Source organism: Eumetopias jubatus, unplaced genomic scaffold (assembly GCF_037043125.1).
Source record: "Eumetopias jubatus isolate StellerSeaLion01/CBP00866 unplaced genomic scaffold, mEumJub1_p1.0 scaffold_16, whole genome shotgun sequence".
NCBI lineage: Eukaryota > Metazoa > Chordata > Mammalia > Carnivora > Otariidae > Eumetopias > Eumetopias jubatus.
The window spans coordinates 74,344,554-74,372,387 of NW_028274822.1; the positions used below are offsets into that span (position 1 = coordinate 74,344,554).

The 27,834-nt window shown below is 47.2% G+C and overlaps 1 protein-coding gene across 1 annotated transcript in view; it reads right to left on the reverse strand.

Moving 5' to 3' along the window:
* Positions 1-2,063: 2,063 nt before the first annotated feature.
* The window catches only part of MYO18B (myosin XVIIIB), a 241,243-nt gene continuing 215,472 nt past the window's right edge, over positions 2,064-27,834 (reverse strand). The window contains exons 42-43 of the mRNA XM_028124695.2: positions 4,516-5,764; positions 2,064-2,230 (exon numbers count right to left, since the gene is read on the reverse strand). Of these exons, the coding sequence (XP_027980496.1) occupies positions 4,528-5,764 (1,237 nt within the window). The 3' untranslated portion in view covers positions 2,064-2,230; positions 4,516-4,527. The remainder of the gene's footprint in view (positions 2,231-4,515; positions 5,765-27,834) is intronic.

The following is a 27,834-nucleotide window of genomic DNA, read 5'->3' on the forward strand; positions in this document are numbered from 1 at the left end:
GCTTGCAAGGAGGAGGGCCAAGCTGGGTCAGCACCTTCTGCATCAGGCTGTGCTGAGTTGGGGAATCTGAGGGGCAATGGGGAGAGTTGTCATCTTCTGGAATGTTAAACTGACTTCTAGCATCTTCGGGGTTTCTGTTTCCTGCACAACGGGGAGGGAAGCTTTGCTGTTACGACTTGACTTTAGCCTTTTTGGATGCACTGCTTGCACATCATTGAAGAATAATGACAGGTTTCTCCTTCACCGAAATGTACTTCATAACATAAATGTCCAGTAAATTTTTAACCGGGAACTCACAGGATAATTTCATCTTTATTTTTCCTTATCATGCTCCTCATTCTCTGATAACATATTTATTTTCTTGCTTACTGTCTGTCTCCCCAGGTAGGATGTTCCCTCTAGAAAAGCAGGAGGGGGTTCTGCCTGTTTGTCTTGGATTCCCCACGTGGGGAACAGTGCCTCGTGCTTAGCAGGTGCTCCACAAATACTGACTGAATGAGGAATCCTGCTGGCATAGGAGAAGCTCCTGGAAACTCACAGGTTCCAGGCCCTAAAAACGTCTGCAAATCTCCAACGCCAAGAAGGCAGTGAGAATCTTTTCTCGAGTTCTGTAAGTGCTTTCACATGGGGACCAAGCTGGGAGCTTGGGACGTATTTACCTGATCACTACATGAATAATGCTCACGATTAGCAAATTAAATTACCACCTACTTTTGCATAGCATGTGTTATGAGCTGAATTATGATCCCTACAAAATGTGCATGGGGAAGCCCTAAGGCCCACTGTTTCGAATGTGACTGTATTTGCAGATGGGGTCTTTAAAGGGGTGATTATGTTAAAGCGAATCCCTTTGGATTGCGCTGATCCAATCCGACTGGTGTCCTTATAAGAGGAAATCTGGATACATGGGGAGACAAGCAGGGATGCGCGCAGAGAGGAGAGGCCATGGGAATGCCCAGGGAGAAGGCAGCCATCTACGAGCCAAGGAGGGACCTCCAAAGAAACCAGGCCTACTGACACCTCCTTGGTCTTGGGCTTCTAGCCTCCAGAACCATAAGGCGATACATTTGGGGTTTAAGCCCCCCATTTGTGGTGCTTTGTATGGCAGCCCTAGCAAGCTAACACACAGAGGGAGCTCTGATTGGCTATTCCGGAGGGGGACCCAGGGATAGAGGCACATTTGGGGCAGGACAGAGTCTCTGCCGGTGGGAATATAAATAGGGGCAGCATTGGCGTCCCCCATGAGGGCATAAGCTAACACTGCCTTTGTAAATAGGGAATAATGAGTGCATTTATCTCTCAGGACTTTTGCTAAAGTCGTGGTGTGATGCTCCATGTGAAATGCTTAGCACGGTGTCCAACGTAGCACGTGAGTGAGTAATAAACCTTAGCCTACAGTTTTAGTCTGACTAATACTTCTAGGGTGTTTGAAGAAGTAGTTATCCCAGCTACAGGCATGGCTAGGCCAGTGTAGGCCGTGGTGCAGGTGTGTATTTGTGTGGGCGTGGCAGGGCTGTGTATGCAAGCAGGTGTATGGGGGGGGCTGTGAGCAGATGTTCATGGGTGCTTGGGTGTTGACATGGGTGCACGTGGGTGGAGATGCATTTGTGTCAGTATGTCACATGCACTCAAGGTGTATAGGTTCATTAACTTTTTCGGGGGCTTGCTCATTTATTCATCCATCCAAATTTCTTGAATGCTTGCCTACACATATGTACACAAGGTAGATCACTAGACAGACAAGGGAACTTTGATAGAGGTAACTATGGGAATTAAAGGAGAATGGAGAAGGAGCATTTCTTTCCGTTCGATGTATCAGGGAAGACTTCCCAGAGGAGGTGGCATTTGAGTTGATAAGGCCATCGCGTGGACTTTTATAGGGGCAGAGAAATAACAGTGCGCACTTGAAACTACAAACATTTCAGGCTGATCCCATTCCTTGGAACCCTTCTCCCCGGGCTGCCCCCATCAAACCTCCAGGGTCCCCTGATCACAGAACAGAGAGGAAACACGGATGCCAAGGAGCCATCGCTTTATTTTGTATAGACCAAACGTGCTGGGATCCCCATGCCCGAGGGATTTGCCTCCTGCCGGACCCCTCTGGCCTCTCGAGCACAGCCACACTGGCTGGCTCGGGACTGAGGGCCCCTGGGGAGGCCTGGCCGGTCTCTCTCTTTCTCCAGACAGTTGTGGAGTCGGGAAGTCTTGGAGGGCAGTACATCCCAGGAGGCTGGAAACAAACACAGGTCAGAGTGGATCAACAGGATGCAGGAAGTGTGTCTGGGGGGAGGAGGCCCTGATATCCCATATCCCTGGGTGGCATTGCTGCAGAGACACCATCCAGAGGAATGAAGGATGGTAGGCAGCAGAAGGGGAATGAGAGGGATGGAGCTCCCGAAGGGCCAAAGGGCCGAGCGCAGGGCAACCTGACACTTCCTGCTTGCGGCAGGTGCCGGCCCTAGCTAGGAATCTCTGGCATTCACATCAAACTCACAGTGTTACTTTGGGAGGTGGTATGATCAGCCCCAATTTTGAGCTGTGGACACAGGGGCTTGGCTAGATCCCACAACTTGCCCCAGGTCTCATGGCCAGTTAGTTACAAGGAAGATGCGAGCTTTGGGAGGCTTGCTTGGTTCCGAACCCTCTAATACATCTGCCTCGCAGGGGGCGGGGCTGTATTGTTCAGCCCAAGCCTCCAGCGTGGATGTCAGGGTGGAAGATTTTTTTTTTTTTTTTTTTTTGGCAGATGCGCGGTTACCACGGTGAGCACTGCTGGGAGGGGGAAGGACTTGAATTAAAAAAAAAAAAAAGGCAGAGACAAGATGTTCTGTGATGACTTCTGCTGAGAACTGTTCTCCTTATGGACGTGTGCCCTTTACTTGGCCTTTGAAACTGCTTTCTGTGTCCCCGAGAGCATAATAATGTAAATGAATATCACATCTCTTCCCGGTAATTGAGAGCAGAGAGAAGGCCATGTTAAGTCAAATTAATTTGCTCTGATACAGTCCAAGCCCATTTCCTCGGAAGGGGCAATCGCTTTTTGATGGGCTGAGGGTGGCTCTCGAAGTAGCAGGTCTATGGAAGTGGAGGCCAGGTGGCTCGTTTGGGTCCGGGAGGCCTCTGGAAGGAGGGCTGGGGACCAAGGCAAGGCCCCGGCTGTGCACCTGCGTGTGGCTGCCCCACTCTGCTGGAGGCTGAGCTGCTTCAATTTCAGCGGCTAAGAGATTCATGGAGGCCGCGTGTTGTTATTACTAGGCAAGTGGGGTTGCCTTGTGTCTGAACCCGGAGGCGGGTGCTTACACCTCCTCGGCTGATGCCCAGCCTCCCCTCGCTGGCTTTGCCTTTCAGCCAGAGCCACGGGGTGGAATGCCCAGCACCCTAAGGCTTGAAACGTGCTGCTCAGGGAGGGGCTGCCAGGTGGTCAGCCCTGCCTCAGGGCAAAGAGCACTGAACTGGCCGTCAAGGTGGCTGGGTTGGCGGCAGAATCCCTGGAAGGGGACGGCTTGATCTCGAGGGCTCCCTCATTTGTTTTACCATTGAGGTTGGAGTCCAGGAATTCCAACATCCCTTTAAGAGTAGACGGTTGGGATGCCAGGCCGGTATGGGGATGCCAAGGGAGGCAACCTCTTTAAAGATCCAGCTCTGTCACGGAGGAGGCTCTGAGTTTATTCCTGTGCGTGCTCGGAATGGGTACCCAAGGAGAAGTATTACGGACACAAGTGGGGATTCCGGAGTTTCGAACGCCATTCTGCCTGGGTGACTTTGTACAAGTGACTTAACCTCTCTCTGTTTTGCCAACCTGTAAAATGGGAATCAATCCTCCTAACCACCTTTTGGGGTTCCTGTGGATACCGACTTGTTTGACACGTACATCCAACAAATGTAAGCCTTTATGAGCAATGGATTCCTCTTCCTACCTTCAGTCCGGAGAAGTTCTAGGATTAGCACTGGGGTAGGAGAGAAGGCAGAGGGAAGCCCCACTTCTCTTCTCCCATTGCTGCTCTGGGACCTTTGCATTTGCCCTCCCCCCACCCGGGGCCTCCATTTCTCTCCGGGTATGTAAGGCAAGAGCTGGACTCCACTCTTCGCAAAGCCCCTTCTACCCTGGACTGAGCCCATCCCACAAGATCTGCCGTCATTTCGTGGACAAAAGGCCACCACGCCTCCTCCGGCTCCAGGTGGAATGGAGCCCTGGAAAGACAAGAGTGGGGAAACCAAAAGCCCAGCACCTTCTCTGGCACCGCCTTACCGGACCCTCTGGTTTTCCGATGGGTCCGCATCCTCAAGTGCTAAGGAACCAGTGGTACCTAGCAGAGAGCTTAGCATCTGGCACCTCATTATTTCCGCAAAACCTCTAAAACCCGTCGTCTCTAGAGAAATCACTCACGGCGTGGAAGGCAGCGGCAGCAACAGGTTTTCTCCGGGCTGCCGGACCTGGTGGACTGTCTGGTTCTCACTCCCCAAGAACAGTTCTTCTCCCCCCGCCGCCCCCCCCCGCCCCCCCGCTGCTTTTACCTGCACCGGCTCCTACTTCCGGAGATACTTCTTCATTATGCTCTCAACATCCTCGTCTTTGCCCCCCACCCCCGGCTCCCTGTGCTCGGGGGACGTTCGCTCGCCACCATCACCCTCCAGCCTTGGGATTCGCGGTCGGCTCTTGATGCTGTCGGCGCTTTTGAAGGACACAATGGAGCTGGAGGAGGAGGATGAGTCGGAGAGGTGAGCGGGGTCCTCCTTGGACTCCGGACTCTTTTTCAAAATGGTCTTGATCCCCGAGAGAAAGGTCCGGTCAGCCTCCTCCGTCTCAAAGTGGATGCGTGAATGCCTCGAACTGTCTTGACCCTCTTTGGCTGCTCTGGCCAAGGACCTGGGAGACTCAGGCTTCCGGATGGCTGGGAGGAAGTCATCGAAATCCACTTTGGTCTTGCGTTCATAGTTGAGGCTTGGGACCTTCCAGGTGAACGGATCGCTATCCAGGGGTTCCTCCATGAGGTGGGCAAACTGGCGGTTCTGGAAGACCAGGGACTCCTTCCCGAGGTCTGGACAGCCCGCATCGTCGAGGGAGGACTCCAGACAGCGCCTCCGAGGCCGCAGCGTGGGCGACAAGAGCATGGACCCGGATGAGCTTGGGGAGCTCAGTTTTCTCCCGGAGCTCTGCCCCGATTCGAAAAGGGACTCGCAGGAGCTGAACCGGTTCTTCAGCTTCTCAGGCAGCAGGGTGGTGCCCTCGGCGCTCTGGGAGGAGATGCATTTCAGGCTGGTGGAACGCAGGAGTCCGGACGACGTCCCACAGGCGCCCTCCGGTTCCAGGGCTGACTTTGCCCCAAACCCCAGCGAGAAGTCTCCCTTGTTTCTGCCCGCCCTGGCCCTCCGCAGCGTGGAAGCCCCGGTGGTCTGGTAAATGGGGAGCGTGGGCCAGTCCTCCAGGCCTAGTGGGGACCCCTGGCCCCTCTGAGCTCTCTTCTTCCGGAGACCTTCCACAAACTCCGACAGGGCCGCCGAGGGACTGGGCAGCTTTTCCCTGGACGCTGGGGACGCGTCCGTACTCTGAGAAGCCGGGGAAGAAGACCGCGCCCCCAGTCTCTCTGTGGGTTTTCTCTGCCCGCCGCGCTTGTCCCCGTCCCCCAGATAGTAGTAATTTTGCCGTTGGAGGCAGAGGGGAGAAAGAGACTTGTCCCCCGAGGTCTGGCTCTGCACGGTCCGGGCTCTGCTCAGGGCCGATGCCGGCAGGGACCTCTCTGCATCTCTGGCCTCGTTGTTCATCCTGCACCAAGAAGACACATGCGGTCAGTAGAAACCATGCAATTCACACGGTCTGTGCAGTTGGTGTGAGAGCCGCTAGGCACAGGCGCTAATACCATTTTTCTTTGGACACACCATCCCTACCGCACTCTCAAATGAACTGAATGACTTAATGCGCAAATTCAAGCCATGTAAATGATTTCTTGTTGCTTTCTGAAATGCAATTTCTGCCTATACTTAAACCCAGCTAAGCACGTGTGAGTGGATTAAAATGGCAGTTAGGTCGGGTGACTTAGATTTATGAGCCATCGCATTTGACGTGATAGGACCTTCTATCCCAGGGCCTGCTGCGAAATAAGTTGCTTGCTTCTTGGAGACTTGAGGGGGACCTGCGGGGGGTTATTTATTTATTTAGGGCCAAGACCAGAGGAAGGTCCCACCAAGCAGGACTTCTGAGAGTCAGTGACCCAAATATGTCTCAGTGGGATGCTCTGTGGCACCTTTGACTGGTTTATGGGGTAGAGGAAAAATCCGGTCCCCCCCCGCCCCCCGCCCAAAGGGAAAGATTTTCATAAAATCGACACGAAACCAAGTCTATACACAAGAGGACAGACGGTTTCTATTCCGGGACTATACCAGGCTTGGCTTTCATGCAGAGGCATTTTATAGCAGCTGAGCCAAAAACACTCCCCCTCTGAAAAGTAGGAGCCTCGCAGCGAGGCGAAATTATAGGCTATAAAATAAAGGGCATCTTTACAGGAGAGAGACCGGAGTCCATCAACCGTTCCTTTAATAAATAAAATCTATTTGTCCTTCCCCTAAGAGAAACGACCCCCTGCCCACCCATCTGGCAAAGTTATAATTTATGAAAAAGCGAAAGGGGTATGAACGTCAGAGCCTTGGCAAGTAGACAAAGCCAGTGGCTGGAGGCTGAATATGGCCAAGGGCCACGTTTATGCAGGTTTCTAGTCATTATTCTGCTTCTCGACACTGTTTCTCCAACTGACAATGGGATTCAGCCTCCTTTACATAAAGGGGGGGGGTTGGGATTCTGGTACAAGACTCTGAGGAAAGCTTCTTGCCCACTGAGGTGTGATAGCACCATTTCCACCCCGACCACATGAGACAGTTTAGAAGGAAAAGAGAGGACCACGGTGACCCAAAGCGCTTTCGAATCTGTTACGGAAACCAAGTCAATGGTATCCGAAGGAGATACCCAGAGGGAGAGGAAGATACAGACAGGTGAGCGGGAATCGGGGTCTTTCCTAAGGACATGGGTAGAGACCTAGACCCTGCCTTCCTGAGCTCCTGAGGTCAACCATCCCATATGCCTCTCTCTTCTGGGGTTGGCAGGAGCCTCCCTGACCCTGGAGCTGTGGGAGGTCGCCATGGCAATGATGCTCTGTTAAAGAGTTCCATGAGTGATAGGCACAGGGCTGGCTGTGGTCATCTGCTTCTCCTTCTTCCCTTGGTCAGCTAGGTGGAGGGTCTGCCGGTCATGGTGGGGGGGGAGGGGGAGGACAACACGGTCGAGGTTGTGGTGTAGGCAAGCTACCTCTATCACCCACTCCCTTCCCTGCCTTGAGCTTCCCTCTTGCTCACTGTGCCCCAGCCCCCCGGGGTCTCCCAGTGCCGAGCCCTTCCAGCTTCCGGGGTGGAAGAGAAGTGCCCGGTCACAGTGCTGACACGTGGGGAAGTCATAGGAATGGAAGGAAAGCCCGGGGCACAGGGCCCAGCACCTAGCTCTTCAAACAACGGTGGTGAGATGAAGAGTTAAGGACCTATAACAAACAGACGTGCGTCCTTGATAACAGTTGGTGGTGATCTGGAATACTCCTAGGAATCTCTGCATCTTGAGCCTAACCCACCGCTGGACCCCACAAATGCCTCAGTTCAAGCTCCAGCGGGGAGGAGCAGAAGAATGAGTGAGCAGGCGACCTGGCGGCTCATCCTTCCAGAGAAAGCTTGGTTCCCCATGTGCTAAGACGGCAGCCACACAATTTGTCCAGAGACTCTGCCTCCTTTCCCATTGCTTGGCTGTTACCTTCCATCTCTGTCACCCCTGGACATGGGCTGGAGAGCCCCCTTTAGGAGGATCTCAAGATGTGCTGTCAATATCATTGCCTTGGAATCCCTCCCTGAGCACACGGCAAGGCGGCCTTCCCGTGCTTTGCTTTATCTTTGACTTTTTTTCCTTTTTTTTTTTTTTTTTAAATAAACAGCTCCGAGCTGCCAGGGGAAGTGGGTTGCTCCCAGGGCCGACAAAAGCCATTTCCGCCCTGCCTTGGCCCTGAAGGGAGGTGGACGCGATGAATGTGTCTCAGGTGCTCAGTCGCATCCATCACCTGCCATGTGGGGATGGTGGTGTCGGGGCTGCTGTCCCTGAGTCTCCTGGGACGCTGCCATTCCAGTCACCCCAGCTCCCATCATCAGTGCTGGCTGTGGGTGCCAGGAGAGGGCATGGGGAGGGGGGGGAAGAGAAATTAGGAGCAGGAAGAGGGGAGATGGAGGAAGGTGGGGCAGAGGGGGGGAGGGGGAAGGGGAGGAGGGGAGGTGGGGGAACGGCTGCCCCCCGCCCCTGCTGTCGAGACCGTGCAGACTCTCATCCCTGCACCCTCTGACTTGGCACGGAGCCCAGCACACAGCAGCTGCTCAGTAAATTTTGTTGAACTGAGTCAAGTCTAGCTTGGAAATAAGTTCCCGAGGAAGAGGACCTAGAAGAACAGAGGGAAGGGGAGGAGGGGCAGAGGGAGGTGGGAAGAAGAGGCAGGCAAGTGAGCAGCTGCAGTGCGGGGATGTGGGGCTGGAAAGCAGGGGGGAAGAGACGGGCTGGTGGGGAGGGGAAGGAGGAGGGTGTCTGGGGGCAAAGGCGGGTAGAGGGGCTGGCGTGGAAGGGGCACAGGCTGGTGGTGGGGGATCTCTGACCCAAGGTGGGATGGGCTGGGGAGGCGGCACGGGAAGCCATCAGCAGCCCAGGAGTGGGGGTCTGGAGACCCCCGGCGGTGACAGCTGGTGTCCACGACACAGGGCACAGGCTCACTGGGACCAACCCCTGCCTCCCCACCCCCCACCCCCACCCACTCCACTAGACCCGACAGATCTGACTGCCTTCCCTGAGGCCTGCCAGAAGCAGCACCTTCCATAAGAGGTGCAAGTCAAAATGCCCCAGCCTGGTGGTCACTGCGCTCCACCGAGGGGCCCAAGGGCCTGGTGTTCGGGGGCGGGGAGGGGGGGGGTCCCACCTTCCTGGAGTTGTCTGGTGGTTCAGAGCCTCAGCTGCTGGCCTTGAAATAGGAACACAAGCCAAGCTGTGTAGACTCCTGGGGAGCTGACAGGACAGAGGAGGAGGAGGAGAAGGGGGGTGTAGAGCGAGAAGAGAAGCAGGAGACATGGGGAAGGGAGGGGCAGGGCAGCAAGAGAGAACGAAAGGAGTCGTGGCTGAGTGCTGCCTCCAGGATTTGCCATTCAGAAATCCACCCCCATCTCTGCAACGCCGGCGCTTCCACTCCAAGTACAAAGTTGCTTGCACCCACTCCTTTCTGTGTGCAGACCGCAGAATTTCATGTGAATGCAGACACTCTCTTGCAGGCTTCCGAGGGAGGGTCCCCGTTCTGCCCTTGGAGGGAGATGATCTTCTCCGTTTTTGACCCAGCTTTGGACATTTCACACCAGCCTGCTGTTTTCATTCAGGGGCCTGGGAAGACTCATTCCACCCCCCCCACCGCTGTCCTTACTGGACAGCTTGACTCAGATAGAACTCTGACCATCACATGATGGATGGCTGGCCGATGATCAAGATGTCCCTGTGCCTGCCTCCCAGAACCTTGCCCAGGGAGAGCGTTAATGGATAGAAGTTTTCCCGAGTCACTGGGAGACGGGTATGTATAAACACTAGGCGGGGCACCCTGCTTCTCTAAGGAGAGACTCCAGCAACATCTTGGGAACCTCTGCTGTCTGGCCTCTAGTCTATCCGAAGAGGAACAACTCTCTAGCATACCTGCTGAAAGGAGCCAGCGGGTCCTGAGCATCTAGCCATAGCAGCACTGGGCTGGTGCCATAACTGAGTGGAGGGGTTAGTCAGCTGTCACTGAAACAACTACCTCTAGGCTGGGCACCTACTGTGTGCCAGGCACGGTGCTGGGTGCCATGCATGCAAGGGAGACCAAGCTGATGGGCTTCCTGCCCTCACGGAGCTGACAGCCACGTTCATTCATAATCCTTACAGCAACTCCATAGATAGGAATTATGACCCCCAAGCACTGCAAGGGGGCATGGGGTGATCTCCACAAGCACACACGGGTAGAAGTAACAGAGGTAGGGTTCCAACCCCACAGCCAGTAGCACCATCCTCTGTAGACTTCCTTTGAGCCCTGCGATGTGACACAGAATTAACAGTATTTCCTATGTCACCTTGTCCAGATAACATTTGTCACTTGAAGCTTGGTCTGCTTCTGCCACTCACCAGCTACATGGCCTTGGGGCAATCACCTGTCTCTTTGCCTCAGTGTCCTCAGCTGTGAAATGGGGGGAAACCAGGTCAACCTTGCAATGTTGTGGAGTTAAGAGCTCCAAGGGGCAGGGGTTTTGTCTGTCATGTTCACTGCCATACTCTGGCACCAAAAACAGTGTCCTAGCACATAGTAGCTGCTCCACAAACACGTGCTCAATGGATGAAGTTCAGCGCTCTGGCACCAGGTAGGTACTCAGCTAGGGGGTGTTGGATGAGTGGGTGAAGCTCTAGTGTCTGCCACCTAGTAGGTACCCAATTGATGTTTATTAAGCGAGTTAATGAAGAAGAGAATCAACATGAAAATACCCTAAGTGTTGGTGACTTAACTTTCTGAAGGTTTATTAGGGAGATCTGGATATGAGCCTCCAGAAATACAGGAATTTGCACTTTCTAACCTCCCAGGCTAGGAAAACAGGTTTCAGAGGCAAACAGGTCCAGGTGCAGATCCTGGCTCTGTTTGGGCCCAGCCAGGTCCCTTGTAGAGCTGGAACTTGCTCAGCTGGAGGAGTGGGGACAAGAATGCCCTATCTCACGGGGATCTGTGAGGAATCAGAGAGGGCGTATGGGTTCGGTATAGTTGGTTCTTGCGAATGTTGCCCGTGTCCACCTCCACTGCCCCCAGCACTTCATGCAAGGCGAAGGGTGGTACACTTTACCGTGCGTATATTATTTACTCCCTTCAAAACACCGCTCCTCGTAAATGTATGCTTAAAAATCTTAATGCTCATTTGATTGTTGTTGTTGTTTTTAACGGCTCTGCCTATCATGGCTAGAGAAGGCCCCAGACTGAGGGCAGAGGTTCAAGAATGAGCAGTTGCTATATATGACTGTTCTGAGCTGCACACCAAATGGACAAGGATATTGAAGCAGTCTGTTGGGCTGCAGAATGAGCCAGCTGCCAAGACCCGTGTCTCAGTGTGGACCACACCCTGCGCCTGCCAGGCTGTCCTGTGAACGCGGCTCCATCATTTTACCACATGAGTAGATGCTCCATGAATATCACGTGAAGAATGAAAAAGGCACCTCTACACACACGCAATTTGTATGCACGATCTCATCAAGATCAGATCCTTGCCCCATCTTGTGGATGAGGAAACGGTCTCACTCGTGAAAAGCCACTCGCTCAAGGTCACACTGCTAAGTGGCAGAGTCTGGATGTGAACCCTGGTGGGTCATATCTGAACCTCATGCTTTTCCCTTCCACAACATCCTACATCTTCCAGGTAGAAAGGTGAGTGGAAACCTCAACCGGTTGAACTCCTATCTATATGTCTATATATTTCAAAATCCACTGAGACACAATGAACAAAAAAAGTGAGGTCCAAGTCAAGGAGAGACATGGGCTTCACCGGCATTCAACATAATTACACAGCAAAAATAATTCCCATGTCTGAGTCTGGGCAGAGCCTGGGCAAACTGTAGCTGCAGGAAACTTGACGCAGACTTAATGACACCATGAATCATCCCCCGAGATGTGCTGTCACCCCCATTCTTCATCTGCACCCTGAAATCAAGAGGAAATTAAAAATGTATGGATGTTCTAATACTGGCGAGGCCCAGGATGGGAAACCAGATGTGCTTTTAAGATGACCTGAAGGTTTTGTGACCAAGGCCAACACAACAATGGATAATCTGTAATAAACGTTGATATGGTGCCTGAGACCGTGCATGATGGGGTAGGAACGTGAGACATTTATTAAGCCCCTATAGGATGCAGCTGAATTCTACATAATCACTGCTGTGTATTGTGCCTTTAGGCTTTGTAGACACACCTTGATTTTATCTTCACAATAGTCCTCTATTATAATCCAATATCGTAATCTTCCTGTTTCACAAAGGAGGCTCAGAAGGACACGTAATTTGCCGTGTAATCAATGGGAAAACATGCATTTAGGCCAAGGAGTCCAGCTCTGGGATCCATGCCCCCTAACTGCTCTGCTCTCCTGCCCTTTACTGTCCTATTTTACAGATGAGGAAACCGAGGCTTTGGAGAGGCACATGGGCTTGCTGAGGCTCTCCTCTTGGTCTGACCATATACGATGCCAGACTGAGCTCCAGGGAGCAGAGGATGTGCTGCCTTCCCCTCCTGGAGAGCACACAGTAGGAGTGGAGACTGAATAAACCCATGAAGCAGGGCAAAAAGTTCTGGGTAAACTGAGCCTCAGACTAAGTGCAGCAGGAAGTTGGCAAGGGAAACAGGTACCAGAGCCTGAGCGCTTGGCCTTTCTGGAGGACGTTGGTGGGGTTGAGTGAGGCTTTTGGAAGGGGGGTAGGGTTTGGGCAAGGATGTCGAAGGAGACACCCCAAGCACCAGGAGGAGATCCCCATCCCTCCCCGCCCAAGCCCCTGCCAGTTATGAGCTTATTCAATCTCCAAACCCTTGGCAAGCAAGGGCTGATCATCTAAATCTCACAGGCAAAAAAACCAAGGCTGAGTAAGGCCATTCATCTGGAAGACTTGAAGCAAGGAGGAAGCCATGGGGTGGGATAACCAAAGAAGCATGCTCAATTACAGTGAGCCTGGTTACTATTCGCCAGAAGGTACAAAGACTTGAGTCAGGAAACAGACTCTGTAAATATATTCTTGATAATGTAATGGTTTCTATGAGACAAGATAACTCCCAAGTCTTCCTTGCTGTTTGCTCTGATCTTAAGTGGGTGCTGAGTTCTTGACACTTAGGCAAAACCAATCCAATGACCCACCCTCAGTAGACACCTGTCCGCCTACCTTCTGTGCATCAGCAGACTTTTTCATGGCCTCTCTCATACATTCTACTTGGTCCTAGGTCCTAGGTACCGGCTCCTAGGTCCTAGGTACTAGGAAAAGCAGTTTTTGAATGCAGTTGCCCATCAAAAGCACCCTGGAAACTCTATTACACACACACACACACATTTCAATGTGATGAACGGGAGGTGAGGGGACCATTCTAGTATCAGAGGGAATAAAGGTTAACCAAAGATGTGAATAAAAGAAGGAAAACTATAGGGCGCTTGGGTGGCTCAGTCGTTAAGCGTCTGCCTTCGGCTCAGGTCATGATCCCAGGGTCCTGGGATCGAGCCCTGCATCAGGCTCCCTGCTCCATGGGAAGCCTGCTTCTCCCTCTCACACTCCCTCTGCTTGTGTTCCCTCTCTCACTGTCTCTCTCTCTGTCAAATAAATAAATAAATAAATAAATAAATCTTAAAAAAAAAAAAGACGGAAAACTGTGTGGGAAGAGAGGTGGTATATGGGTACTTTCTGCTTAATTTTTCTGTAATCCTTCTAAAAATTTCCCCCAAAATAAACTCTACTAATTTTTTTAAGAGAGAGATTAAAGAAACAAAACAACCAAATGCAATGAATATCTTTAAGAGGATACAGGGATACAGACAATTTTAGGATATTGGGTGTAATCCGGATTTTGAGATCTTGGATGATCTTATGGGTGTGTTGATTTTCTTTGGTGAGCTAGTGCTATGGCAGTTAGGAAATGTCCTCCTTCTTCTTCTTCTTTTTAAGATTTTATTTATTTGACAGAGAGAGAGAAAGAGAGAGCACAAGCAGGGGGAGGGTTAGGCAGAGGCAAAGGGAGAAGCAGGCTCCCCGCAGAGCAGGGGGAGCCTGATGAAGGACTTGATCCCAGGACCCTGGGATCATGACTTGAGCCAAAGGCAGTTGCTTAACTAACTGAGCCACCCAGGCGCCCAGGAAATGTCCTTCTTCTTAGGGGAAAGATGGGAAACTATTTTAAGGAGGACTGTCATGGTGTTTTCAACTTACTTTCACATTGTTCAGCAAAAAAAAAAAAAGAAAAGTTTCGATGTGGATAGAAGTAGAAAAGGAGCTAAAGACAGAAATGAAGTCGATATGCAAAACGCTGGTCATTGTTGTATTAAGGTGGAGGCTCATCGAATGGATGGTGCCCGGATACTTCTGGAGTAGAAAAATAGAAGAAGAAGAAAGAAGGGAGGAAGGACAGAGGGAGAGGGGAAGCAACATTTATGGGTGATTTGGAAGAACCACCGTTCTATATTACCAAAAAAAAAAAAAAAGCAAACATTTTTACTCATCCTTCAATGCTCAGCCCAACTGTAGCCTCCTCCAGAAAGCCTTCCCCCACCTCCCAGGTTGGGTGAGGTGTCTCCTTTGGCTTACACAGCCCCTGGGCTCCCCCATCACTGTGTACTGCAATTGCTGTTATGAACTAGATTGTATTGTTCTTCTATGAATCCCCGGTATCTAGAAGGAAAGTTTATGGGATGGAAAGAATGAAGGAATGGAGGGGTAGGGGTAGGGCGTGTAGAAACATAGAAAGAATGAACAAAGGGCTCCATCTGACTCCTCTGCCTGGTTCATTCAGACCCCAGCAGCCCTGCTTCTCAGCCAGCCAATCCCACATCTCCGAGTTTAAAAACAATAGATTCCAAGCCAACTTCCGGTACACAATCTGGAGTGAATGCTTCATGTCTAAACCCAAGCCAAAAGCCTGGTTTCATTGCTACAGAATTCCATCAACTTCTAGAATATCAGAATGGAAAGGCAGCTGAAACCCCAGCTGGCTTGAACACCTCATTCTACACCTGGAACAACAGCAAAGGAAAGAGAATATCTCAGGTCATACACTGATGAGACAGAGAAAGTACTGGTTCTATACTTTTACCTTCTTTTTTTCTTTTTTTTAAGAGAGAATCTCAAGCAGACTCCCCGCTGAGCACAGAGCCTGACATGGGCTCGATCTCACAGCCCTGAGATCATGACCTGAGCTGAAATCAAGGGTCAGATGCTTAACTGAGTGAGCGACCCAGGCGCTCCTATACTTCTTTACCTTCTGATACAATTTCCACTGTTTCGAAAGAACCAGCTGGCTATGTAAAGGGATTAAAATCTCTAATTGGATTGGAGATTCAACTTGGGTTCAACATATTTAAATAAATTTTCAATGAATTCCTTCACTTTTCACAGACATTGCCTCAGTGGAATGTAGTGCAATGAAAATAACCATAAAAAAATCTCCGACGTAGTCATAAAAGTACCAGTTCCTCATGAAAATGCAGTTTTAAGTGAATGGAAATTATCCAACCAGCCATCCAGCCACCCCTCCTTATATCCACCCAGAGTCATTTACTGAATCCATGATCCCAGATGCCATCAATGAAAAGATCAATAGCCCTTGCAGTACAGAAGCTTAAAGTCTGAAAGGGAAAGGAGATTCACCAAGTTATGACTGGAAGGAAATTTGAGTGAACCTTCATATCCTCTTAGGCAAGAAAACTAAGGAAGAAATGTTTACTTAGCAAAGGGAGTAAAAAGTCCAGTTCAGCATTCAACTTCTGGCTATGATAGATTAGCTTTCCTGGATATGATAGACTAGATTTTCCAGAGGAAATTTCCACTTGGAAAAACTAGAAAATTTAAGTTTAAATTTACAGGCATTAGAGGGCACCAAAGCAACCAGGACTTGAAGGGTCAAATTTTGGAAAGAGGGACGTATGTTGAGATAAGCCCAGTACTGTGGCATTTTTCCTCTGGAGTCATTTGCTGATCTTGAGGAGGAAGAACCAATCCAAGGAACATACACACTCAGATATCAAGACTTACATACAAAGCTACATTAATTAAGACAATGTTAAATCAGCTCAATGATGGACAAGTAGAAAAATGGAACAGAATAGGGCCTAGGATATATATAAAATCACTTGATTTAATTGAAGATGATAATGGTGGTAAAATGTGAAAAATATTATGACTTCTTTTAAAATACATACACAAGGCTAGTCAGATATTCATATGCAAATGAATCTTAACTAACCCTACCTCACACCATAAATATTAATTCCTGAATTGTATATCTAGATATAAAAGTTAAATCAAAACAGTGTTTGTAAAAAAACATGGGATGTTTTCATAATTTGGGAGTAGGCAAATAAAACTTCAATGGAATAGAAAATGCACCAACCATAAAGGAAAAATATTCTAAGTTCAGTTACATTAAAATTAAGAACTTCTGCCTGTTAACATAAACTGTAAGAGAGTGAAAAAGGCATTCCATCAAATGGAGTGGCTCCACATACTCAAGAAAAAACTTACATCTAGAATATACTAAGGACTCCTGCAAATTAATAAAAAGAAGAGACAACGCAAAAGAAAAACATAATTGGCAAAAGACTTGATCAGACATTTCATCTAAAAGGATATCCCAGTGAACATATAAGCACATGAAAACTTTTCTTTATCAGGAACGTGCCAAGTTAAAACCAAAAATGTGACCCTACCAATATACACCAGAATAGCTAACATTTAAAAAAAAAAATGACAAAACCAAGTGTTAGCAAAAATGCAGAGCAACTGGAACCCCCATTCACCGCTGGTGAGAATGTAAACTGGTACCACCGTCTTGACATTATTTATTAAAGTTGAAAATATACCTATGGCCCAGCAATTTTACTCCTGGGCATACACCCAACAGAAATCTAAATCCATGCAACAAAAGATGTGTACAAGATGGCCCACAGTAGTACCATCCATAATAGTGTTAAACTAGAAACAACCTAGGGGCGCCTGGGTGGCTCAGTCGGTTAAGCATCTGACTCGTGATTTTGGCTCAGGTCATGATTTCATAGGTTGTGAGATCGAGCCCCACTTTGGGCTCTGCATTCATTGAGGAGTCTGCTTGAAGATTCTCTCCCTCTGCCCCTGCCCCCACTCCCCTGTTCTCTCTCTCTCTCTCTTTCTCTCTCTCAAATAAACAAATCTTAAAAAAAAACTAGAAACAACCGAAAATGTCTATTATTAATAGAATGAATAAATCATTATTATATATTCCTACAATGGAGCATTATAGACCAGGTTTTCTCAATGGTGACATAACTGACATTTTGGACCAGATAGTTCTATGGGGCCAGTCCTGTAGGATGTATAGCAGCATCCTGGTCTATCTCTGTTATGATGACCAAAAATATCTCCAGACATTACCAACTATCTCCTGGCAGAGAGGGGGGTGCAAAATTGCTCCCAGTTGAGAACCACAGTTATGGACTATAGAGCAAAGAAAACAAGGGAATTACCCCTAAATGCAACAATGTGAATGAAGCTCGTAAACATAATATGAAAAGGGGTGCCTGGGTGGTGCAGTTGGTTAAGCATCTGACTCTTGGTTTCAGCTCAGGTCGTGATCTCCAAGTCCAGTGAGGAGTCTGCTTGGGAATCTCTCTCCTGCTCCCTCTGTCCCTAGTGCTCAGGCTCTTGCTCTCTCTCTTTCAAATATAATAAATAAATCTTTAAAAATACCCCGCATAATATTAAAAGATAGAAGCCGGATGCCAAAGAATACTACTAGATACTTCCTCTTATACAGAATTAAAAAAAAAAAGTCATATCTAATTCATAGCGTTAGAAGTCAGGATGGTGGTTACCTTCAAGGAAGGAGGAAGTCATGACCTGAACGGGGGCAAAAAAGTTTTAGGGGCACCTGCGATGATCTGGTTTTGCTTTTGGTAGTAATTACATAAGTAGGACCAATTTTTGAAAATTTCATAAAGATGCACTTTCCTGGATGTGTATTTCAGTGATAGGTCTACTTCACCAAAATAGAGCTCAACCAGAGAACCACAGATTCTAAAAGAATGTCCTAAACCGTCAACATTTAATCCAAATGGTTTTTACACAAACTTGCCGCTAAATTAGATGAGTCTCAAAGTTTCTGAGACATCCGCAGATCTACCATCCAAGACCTGCAGTTTTAGGTAGAAAACAGCCCTCCTTCCTGTGGAAGCCTGTCCAAGAGTCATGTTGGCTCTAAGGCTGAATCTTGGACAGAGCCAGACTTCTGGTTCCACTTGCTCGGGCCTGGGGTCTGTGGTAAATGTGTTTGCACTGACATTTCCATGCTTTCAGTTTCCACTAATCTTCTTAAGACTGATAAAATTGAATAGCACCCCTTTGTCCCAGGAAGACATAAAACCATATTCATGAGAGGCCTGTTCATTAAGTATCTTCAGGGCAGATTAAAATGATCCCAAGCTCCAGTTCTAAGAATGCAGAGACCAGTAAATAAATGTACTATTGAAATAAGATTAGTGGTGAATGCTTAACCTACTTTTTGAGAACGACCTGTTTCTAACACTAAGTACCATCCATTCACATTTACATAATTAATGAACTAATTACAAACACATCTTATCTAATCATTTAAGCAGGTCTCATGTGACCCATCCTTGCCTTCGCTTCTGTAGTAGACTAACTGCACTTTCTTGAAAGGAATACAACTTTATTTTAAAAACAATACCCTGTAATTTCGACCTTTTTACTAATTCAAGCCAGCCTCGTCCCACATAAAAATCAACGGGGGCAAAAGGAAGTTGATGTCTAAATCTTGTTCTTTTTTAAACCAAGAACAGCAAGCTGGGAGTATGGGGCTGCAAATGTTTACAGAAAGCAAATTTTCCCCCAGTAAAAGGAAAAGTTGTAATGCCATCGTTTAGCCAAACGAACAGCGGTTGTGTTAATTCGGCACCAAAGCAAATGATACATACAACAGTAATTAGCGAAGATTACACAGTAATTAAAATCACGATGATTATGTGAGTGAGAATAATTTATACAATAATCTCCATGCTCACATTGCAATATGGTACAAGTCCAATAGCAACAGTGGAGAGCCATGTTTGGTAATACATTCAAATCACAGCATCACTAATTATGTGGTGATAGATTGGTCATTGAAATTTAGGGATAAATAAAGTCTCTGACCAGGACACACACAATTTTGTTTGGGCTTCCCAAGGCTACTCAGTGAGGACCTTAAACACACGAATACGTTTTCTCTCTTCTTACTGTTCTCTCCTTTCCCTTCTCCATGCCCCCCATCCCTCGACTCTGTCTGCATAATTTTGTCCACTCCCATAATTCAACCTTCCCCTTGGTGGAAAACATTTGCTTTGTTTATTTGTCTTTTATCTACTCACTATTATTCTGCTTCAGGTAAGGCACCCCCTTATCTTTTGCGGAAACCCTTCCTCCCCCAGTGTTCCTGTGGTTTGGGCAGGAATAACCCCATCTCCCAGAACCAGGTGAGAACACCAACTTGAGCCTATGGTAAGAGATGCCTTCATTCCCCTTATCTATTCTGACTGGTTCAGAATAGACATGTGACTCCCTTTGGGCCAATGAAAGTCAAGCTCAGGATTTTTGTGGAACTGTTCAGAAGAGAGAAGCCCTCTTTACTTTTGGACTCTGAGTGGTGCAGGCATGAGCTGGAAGATCTTGGCCGCCATCTTGCTACCTCAGAAAAAAAGCCAATGTAGAAAAGAGTAGGGCAGAGAGGCTGCTGAGGGATCAAATCGCCATGATCAGTTTTGAATCCCTGGATGGAGGGAATGAGACCAGAAAGGCAGGCAAAAGCGAGATCACATAGGACACTGTAAGCCTGCTAATGTGCTTGAATTTCACCCTGTTCTATCCTGGAGGGCAGAGATCACCAAAATTTTCCTGTAAAGGGCAGATGGCAATAAATTTTGGCCTAGAGGCCATCTGGTCTCTGTTGCAACTGCTCAGTTCTGCCATCACAGTGCAGAAACAATCATAAACAATACATAAAATCAAAAACAAAAAAGTGGGCATGGCTAGGTTCCAGTAAAACTTTATTTACAAAAACAGGTCGAGGGCCAGATTTGGCCTGTAGGCAAGAGTCTGCTGACTCTTGTGATAGGAAATGGGAAGCCACTGCAGCCAGACTTTCACTTTAAAGGGATCATATTGGCTGAAGTATAGAGGATGGACCAAGGGAGGATGGTACTGGCAGCTCTTTGTCAACATCAAAGACAGAAATGATGATAGGCTGACTTACAGGTGTTGGCAGTGAGGATGGAGAGAAGCAGAGAGAGCCAAGAGTGTTGGGGGGTTGGAGGGAAAAATAAATAAGATCTAGGGATCTGTTGAATATGAGGATGAAGGAGAGGGGATGGTAGTCTGAGAAGACCCGGTTTGGGCGGCTTTATGAATGATAGAACCACCAAATGATACTGATAACACAGAGCGGACAGGGAGGCAGGAGATGCCTCCTGGATATGCTGAGTTAAGACACCAGGGAGAGGTCATCTTCTCAGTGCAGGGATTAAATACAATGTCTCCATTTGAAACCTGGGGGGACGTAAGAGCTGGAGGTCTAGATGGGGGAGTTGCCCACTTACAGTAGGGGAGTTAAAATCACAAGAGGATCATCTGTGATCATGGAGAGAGCAAAATAGCCAGGTGAGGGCATTAACCCATGACCCCCCACATTTGGGGGCTGGGGGTGGGAAGGAAAAGACCAGAAAAGAGAGGTTTGAGGAGCTCCAAGGAGCAGAAACGTCTACGAGGCTGAGTGAACAGAGAAGTGTTCAACAGTTTGCCAACTTCTCAGTCCAGAAAAAGATCAAGACTGGAGAACGTCCCCCGATTTGTCCCTTCGGAAGCCGCTGAATGGTGAGGAAAGTTTCAATGCCAGGCCGTGGTTGGCAGGAATGGGAGGCGTGTGAGTGCAGATGGTGCGTGTGGAGCCCCACTTTGGAGGGGAGAAGGAAGACCTCAGTGGGCTGCAGGCTGAGGAGGGAGTCTAGAGTCAAGTAGGGAAAGCCTGACATACTGTGAAGACAAGAAGGAAGTGGGGAGAGGCCCCCCACTTTCATACCCTTCCAGCAAGGACAGAGCCAGGAGAGGTCAGGCACATGGCGGGGGCCAAGGTGAGCACACCCATCTCTGGATGGCCCTGCCACCACCTGCAACCAGAAGTTAAGAGAGATTCCAAAGCCAAGTATGAGTGCCACCACCAAGCCCATAAACTTCCCCTCTGGGGGCCATGAAGGTAATTTAGTGTCTCCATCTCCAGAAGCTCTTGCATTTATCAGCGGCACCTGCATGGTTCCTGGACTGTAAATCATAAGGCTTTAGGTGTATTTCTCTTGGGTTGACGGCCCCTTATAAATAATGCAGGGAATGCTTTTATTTTTTTGGTGGAAGACTGCTTTCTCTCTCTCTTCTGTTTTTAAAGTGACCTTCTTTCTCAGTCAAATTCAAAACGTCCAAGAGACTCATTTATTGAGCTCTATGAGGTGCCAGGTAGCATGCGGCTGGGGATACAGGTGTACTGTCCTCTCCTACTGTCCAGTCTCCGAGCAGGAAGGACACTGGGATGATCTGGTAGCAGCCAGTCAAGTTTAACAGGCAAATGCCCTTGGACTCACCGAATCATTTGCCCACATGCATAAGACTGTATGTGTTTGTGGGTGTGGTTTTAAGGGCTTTATAGGCTTAGAGCAAATACCTGGAAAACAGCTGAAAGAGAAAGAAGAAGACTTTAATGAAGGAAACTGTGGCATGACTTGAAGATCTTTTGCAGGACTGGAAAAAAATGAGACTGGCGTAGGCGTACTGATAAGGAAAGAGTGCCGAAATATATTGTAGAGGGAAAGAAGCACATAGTAAGAATTTATGTAGCACCTAAAGTACATCATAGAGCGTTGTATCATTTGTCTTTTAAAAGCCCACAAATATGTTCTATATTTGTTACAGGTACATTTTTGTTTAAAAATCCACAGAGAAAGATGTGGAAGGGGGAGCACCGAACTGAAGGTGGTGGATACCTTTGGGAAGGGAGCTGAGATTAGGGGCGTGGTTAAGAGGATTTTAGCTTTAGGGACACCTGGGTGACTCAGTCGGTAAAGCGACCAGCTCTTGGTTTCTGCTCAGGTCATGATCTCAGGGTGGTGAGACTAAGCCCTGTATCAAGCTCTGTGTTGGTCGTGGAGCCTACTTAAGATTCGCTCTCCCTCCCTCTCTGCCCCTCACCCCCACCCCACCCGCATGTGTGTGCACTCTCTCTCTCTCTCAAAAAACAAGATGTTAGCCTTTTCTGTTCTACTTTAAATTCTTGAAGGGAGGAAGAATTCATAGATTACTTGTGCAGTCAGAAAGAGCTGGAAGGCACCTGAGCTCTAAGCCCAGACTTGGCTATAAATTTGGGTAAGGTACTTCCCTCTCTAGACCTCTGTGTTCCCCATCTGCATAATGAGCGAAGCGGGTCAGTTAATCCCAGTGGTTCTTTCCAACTCAGGAGTTCTTGAATCTCTAAATCGTAAACATGTTCCAAGGACAGTGCTCAAGAATTTCAGGGCTCGCTGCCATGGGATCTAGCACTCAGTAGGCATCTTTTGGATTGATGCTGAGTGTTGAATGATGATCCTTATGCAGTTTTAATATTAAGAATGGTTGTTTTGAAAAACAAACTGAGGGTTCTAGAGGGGACGGGGGTGGGGGGATGGGTTAGCCTGGTGATGGGTATTAAAGAGGGCATGTTCTGGTGGAGCACTAGGTGTTATGCACAAACAATGAATCATGGAACACTACATCAAAAACTAATGATGTAATGTATGGTGATTAACATAACAAAAAAATTTTAAAAAATAAATAAAAATAGAACTACCCTATAATCCAGCAATTCCATTACTGGGATATACCCAAAGGAAATGAAGACAGTATACCAAAAAGACATATGCACCCCCATGTTTACTGCAGCATTATTTACAATAGCCAAGATATGGAAACGACCTAAGTGTCCATTGATGGATAAATGGATAAAGAAGATGTATATAAAGGAATCTTATTTGGCCATAAGAAGAGGGAAATCCTGCCATTTGTGACAATGTGGATGGACACTGGGGGCATTATTCTAAGTGAGGGAAGTTCCAGACAGAGAAAGATAAATACTGTATGAGCTCACTTATTTATGGAATCCAAAAAAGCTGAACTTATAGATAACAGAGTAGAATGGTGGTTTGGAGAGAAGGAATGCTGGTCAAAGGGTACAAACTTGCAGTTAGAAGATGAGTAAGTTCTGAGGATCTAATGCACAGCCTTGTGACTCTAACTAACAAAACTGCTCATATACTCGAAAGGTGCTGGAGCAAGATGGCAGAGGAGTAGGAGACCTGGATTTCATCTGGTCTCAGGAAGTCAGCTGAATAGGGATCAAACCATTCTGAACACCTACGAACTCAACAGGAGATGGAAGAGAAGAATAGCAACTACTCTCTGAACAGAGAAGCGACCACTTTCTGGAAGGTAGGACGTGCGGAGAAGTGAATCCGAGGCAATATTCGGGAGGATAGACAGCGGGGAGGGGGCCTCCGCCGGCCGCTTCTGGCAAGTGCTAGAGCCGCAGAGCACAGAATCGGAACTTTTAGAAGCTGGCTCCGCGGAGGGACGTTGCTCCAGTGGCTAAGCGGGAGGTGGAAACCTCGTGGGACAGTGTGGTCTCAGGACCCTCGGGGTCACAGAAAGACCGGGGGTGCCTGAGTGCGGCAGAGCTCCCAGGTATCGGAGCGGGGAAGCCGGCTGCAGAGACGGAGCCGAGGCACGGGCTCTCAGCTCCGGGTTGCCATAAACTGTGATCCGCGGCCCAGTCGGGCCACTGCTTCTCCAGCAGGGACCCAACAAGCGGCAGAGCCGGGGAGACTCCCCTTCCTCCCCCGGGAGGAGCAGCGCGGGAGCGCACTGCAGGGATCTGCTGGGTTTGGAGACTCCACACGGGGTCGGGTGCCAGAGATAGAAACGCTGGGTCACAGGCCGGGTGAGCACGCAGTGCGGCCGGAGACCGGGGAGATGGGAGTGACTGACTACTTTTCTCTGGGGGCGCACTGAGGAGCGGGGCCCCGAGTTCTCAGCTCCTCCGGGTGGAGATTGGGAGGCCACCATTTTCACCCTGGTCCTCCAAAGCTGTACCAAGAGCTTGCAGGGAACAAAAGCTCCTGAGAGCAAACTGGAGCAGCTTGCTTAGCCCGGACGACAAGGGCGGGGCAATTCCGCCTCCGGCAAAGACATTTGGGAACCACGGCAACAGGCCCCTCCCCCAGAAGATCAGCACGAACAGCCAGCAAGCCAAGACCAAGTTTACCGATCAAGGAGAACGGGAGAACTCCAGCACTAGGGGAATACTGCACATAGAATTCATGGCTTTTTTTTTACCATAATTCATTAGTTTTTCAAAGTTAATTTTTTTAACTGTTTTTTTTGAATTTTTCTTTTTCCCTTTTTCAAACATCTTATCAATCCCTTTTTTAAAAAACATTTTTTATTTTTCATTTTTAGAGTCATATTTTTATCCCTTCATAGTAGTTACCCTTATTTTTGGAATATATATATATAAGTTGTTCTCTCTTTAAAATTTTGAGATACAATCTCTTCTAACAGATCAAAATATACCCTAAATCACTAGTGTATGGCTTTGTTCTATTCTCCTGCCTGATCACATTCTCTCCCTTTTTTTTCTTTTTTCTTTTTCTTTTTAAATCTTCTTTCTTTTTAAAAACAACTTCTTATCTTATCAATTCCTTTTATAAAATCTTTTATAATTTTCATCTTTACAGTCATCTTCCATCCCTTCATTGTATCAACCCTTATTTTGTACATATATAAGTCTTTCTTCCTTTAAAATTTTAGAAGGCACTTTCTTCTAACAGACCAAAATATGCCCAAAACCTAGTGAGTGGCACTGATCTATGCACTAGCCTGATCATATTTGATCATATTCTGTTTCTTTTTGTTTTGTTCTGTTTTTGTTTTTATCTTCTTCTTTTTCCTTTTTTTTCTCTTCTTTCTTTCCCTTTCTTGTCCCCTGGTTTCAGGACTTTTCTGATTTGTATAGAGTATATTTGCTGGAGACGTTGTTAACCTGTTAGCATTCTGTTCTCTCATTCATCTGTTCTCCTTTGGACAAAATGACAAGACGAAAAAAATCACCTCAACAAAAAGAACAAGAGGTAGTACCGTCTGCCAGGGACCTACTCAATACTGACATTAGTACGATGTCAGACCTAGAGTTCAGAATCATGACTTTAAGATACTAGCTGGGCTTGAAAAAAGTGTGGAAGTTATTAGAGAAACCCTTTCTGGAGAAATAAAAGAACTAAAATCTAACCAAGTCGAAATCAAAAAGGCTATTGATGAGGTGCAATCAAAAATGGGGGCACTAAATGCTAGGATAAATGAGGCAGAAGAGAAATCAGCAATATGGAAGACCAAATGATGGAAAATAAAGAGGCTGGGAAAAAGAGAGAAACAACTACAGGATCACAAAGACAGAATTCGAGAGATAAGTGATACGATAAGACGAAACAACATTAGAATAATTGGGATCCCAGAAGAAGAAGAAAGAGAGAGAGGGGCAGAAGGTATATTGGAGCAAATAATAGCAGAGAAGTTCCCTAATGTGGGGAAGGAAACAGGCATCAAAATCCAGGAGGCACAGAGAACCTCTCTCAAAATCAATAAAAATAGGTCAACACCCCGACATCTAATAGTAAAACTTATGAGTCTCAGAGACAAAGACAAAATCCTGAAAGCAGCTCGGGAGAAGAGATATGTAACCTACAATGGTAGAAACATTATATTGGCAACAGACCTATCCAGAGAGACCTGGCAGGCCAGAAAGGACTGGCATGATATCTTCAGAGCACTAAACGAGAAAAATATGCAGCCAAGAATACTATATCCAGCCAGGCTATCATTGAAAATAGAAGGAGAGATAAAAAGGTTCCAGGACAAACAAAAACTAAAGGAATTTGCAAACACAAAACCAGCCCTACAAGAAATATTGAAAGAGGTCCTCTAAGCAAAAAGAGAGCCTAAAAGCAGCATAGATCAGAAAGGAACACAGACGATATAGAGTAAGAGTCACCTTACAGGCAATACAATGGCACTAAATTCATACCTTTCAATAGTTACCTTGAATGTAAATGGGCTCAATGCCCCAATCAAAAGACACAGGCTATCAGATTGTATTAAAAAACAAGACCCATCGATATGCTCTGCAAGAGACTCATTTTAGACCCAAGAACACCCCCAGATTGAAAGTGAGGGGGTGGAAAACCATTTACCATGCTAATGGACACCAAAAGAAAGCTGGGGTGGCAATCCTTATATCAGACAAATTAGACTTTAAAACAAAGTCTGTAATAAGAGATGAAGAAGGACACTATATCCTCCTTAAAGGGTCTATCCAACAAGAAGATCTAACAATTGTAAATATCTATGCCCCTAACGTGGGAGCAGCCAGTTATATAAGGCAATTAATAACAAAAGCAAAGAAACACATTGACAACAATACAATAATAGTGGGGGACTTTAAAAACCCCCGACTGAAATGGACAGATCATCTAAGCAAAAGATCAACAAGAAAATAAAGACTTTAAATGAAACACTGGACCAAATGAACTTCACAGACATATTCAGAACATTCCATCCCAAAGCAACGGAATACACATTCTTCTCTAGTGCCATGGAACATTCTCCAGAATTGATCACATCCTAGGTCACAAATCAGGTCTCAACCGGTACCAAAAGATTGGGATTATTCCCTGCATATGTTCAGACCACAATACTTTGAAACTAGAACTCAATCACAAGAGGAAAGTCGGAAAGAACTCAAATACATGGAGGCTAAAGAGCATCCTACTAAAAAATGAATGGGTCAACCAGGAAATTAAAGAAGAATTAAAAAAATTCATGGAAACCAATGAAAATGAAAACACAACTGTTCAAAATCTTTGGGATACAGCAAAGGCAGTCCTGAGAGGAACGTATATAGCAATACAAGCCTTTCTCAAGAAACAAGAAAGGTCTCAAATACACAACCTAACCCTACACCTAAAGGAGCTGGAGAAAGAACAGCAAAGAAAGCCTAAACCCAGCAGGAGAAGAGAAATAATAAAGATCAGAGCAGAAATTAATGAAAGAGAAACCAAAAGAACGGTAGAACAGATCAACGAAACTAGGAGCTGGTTCTTTGAAAGATTTCACAAGATTGATAAACCCCTGGCCAGGCTTATCAAAAAGAAAAGAGAAATGACCCAAATCAACAAAATCATGAAGGAAAGAGGAGAGTTCACAACCAACACCAAAGAAATACAAAGAATTATAAGAACATATTATGAGCACTCTATGCCAGCAAATTAGATAACCTGGAAGAAATGGGTGCATTCCTAGAGATGTATCAACTACCAAAACTGAACCAGGAAGAAATAGAAAACCTGAACACACCTATGACCACGAAGGAAATTGAAGCAGTCATCAAAAATCTCCCAACAAACAAAAGCCCAAGGCCAGATGGCTTCCCAGGGGAATTCTATCAGACATTTAAAGAAGAATTAATACCTATTCTCCTGAAACTGTTCCAAAAAATAGAAATGGAAGGAAAACTTCCAAACTCATTTTATGAGGCCAGCATTACCTTGATCCCCAAACCAGAAAAAGACCCCATCAAAAAGGAGAATTACAGACCAATATCCTTGATGAACATGGATGCAAAAATTCTCACCAAAATACTAGCCAATAGGATCCAACAGTACATTGAAAGGATTATTCACCATGACCAAGTGGGATTTATTCCTGGGCTGCAAGGCTGGTTCAACATCCGCAAATCAATCAACGTGATACAATACATTAACAAAACAAAGAACAAGAATCATAGGATCCTCTCAATAGATGCAGAAAAAGCATTTGACAAAGTACAGCATCCTTTCTTGATCAAAACTCTTCAGAGTATAGGGATAGAGGGTCCATACCTCAATATC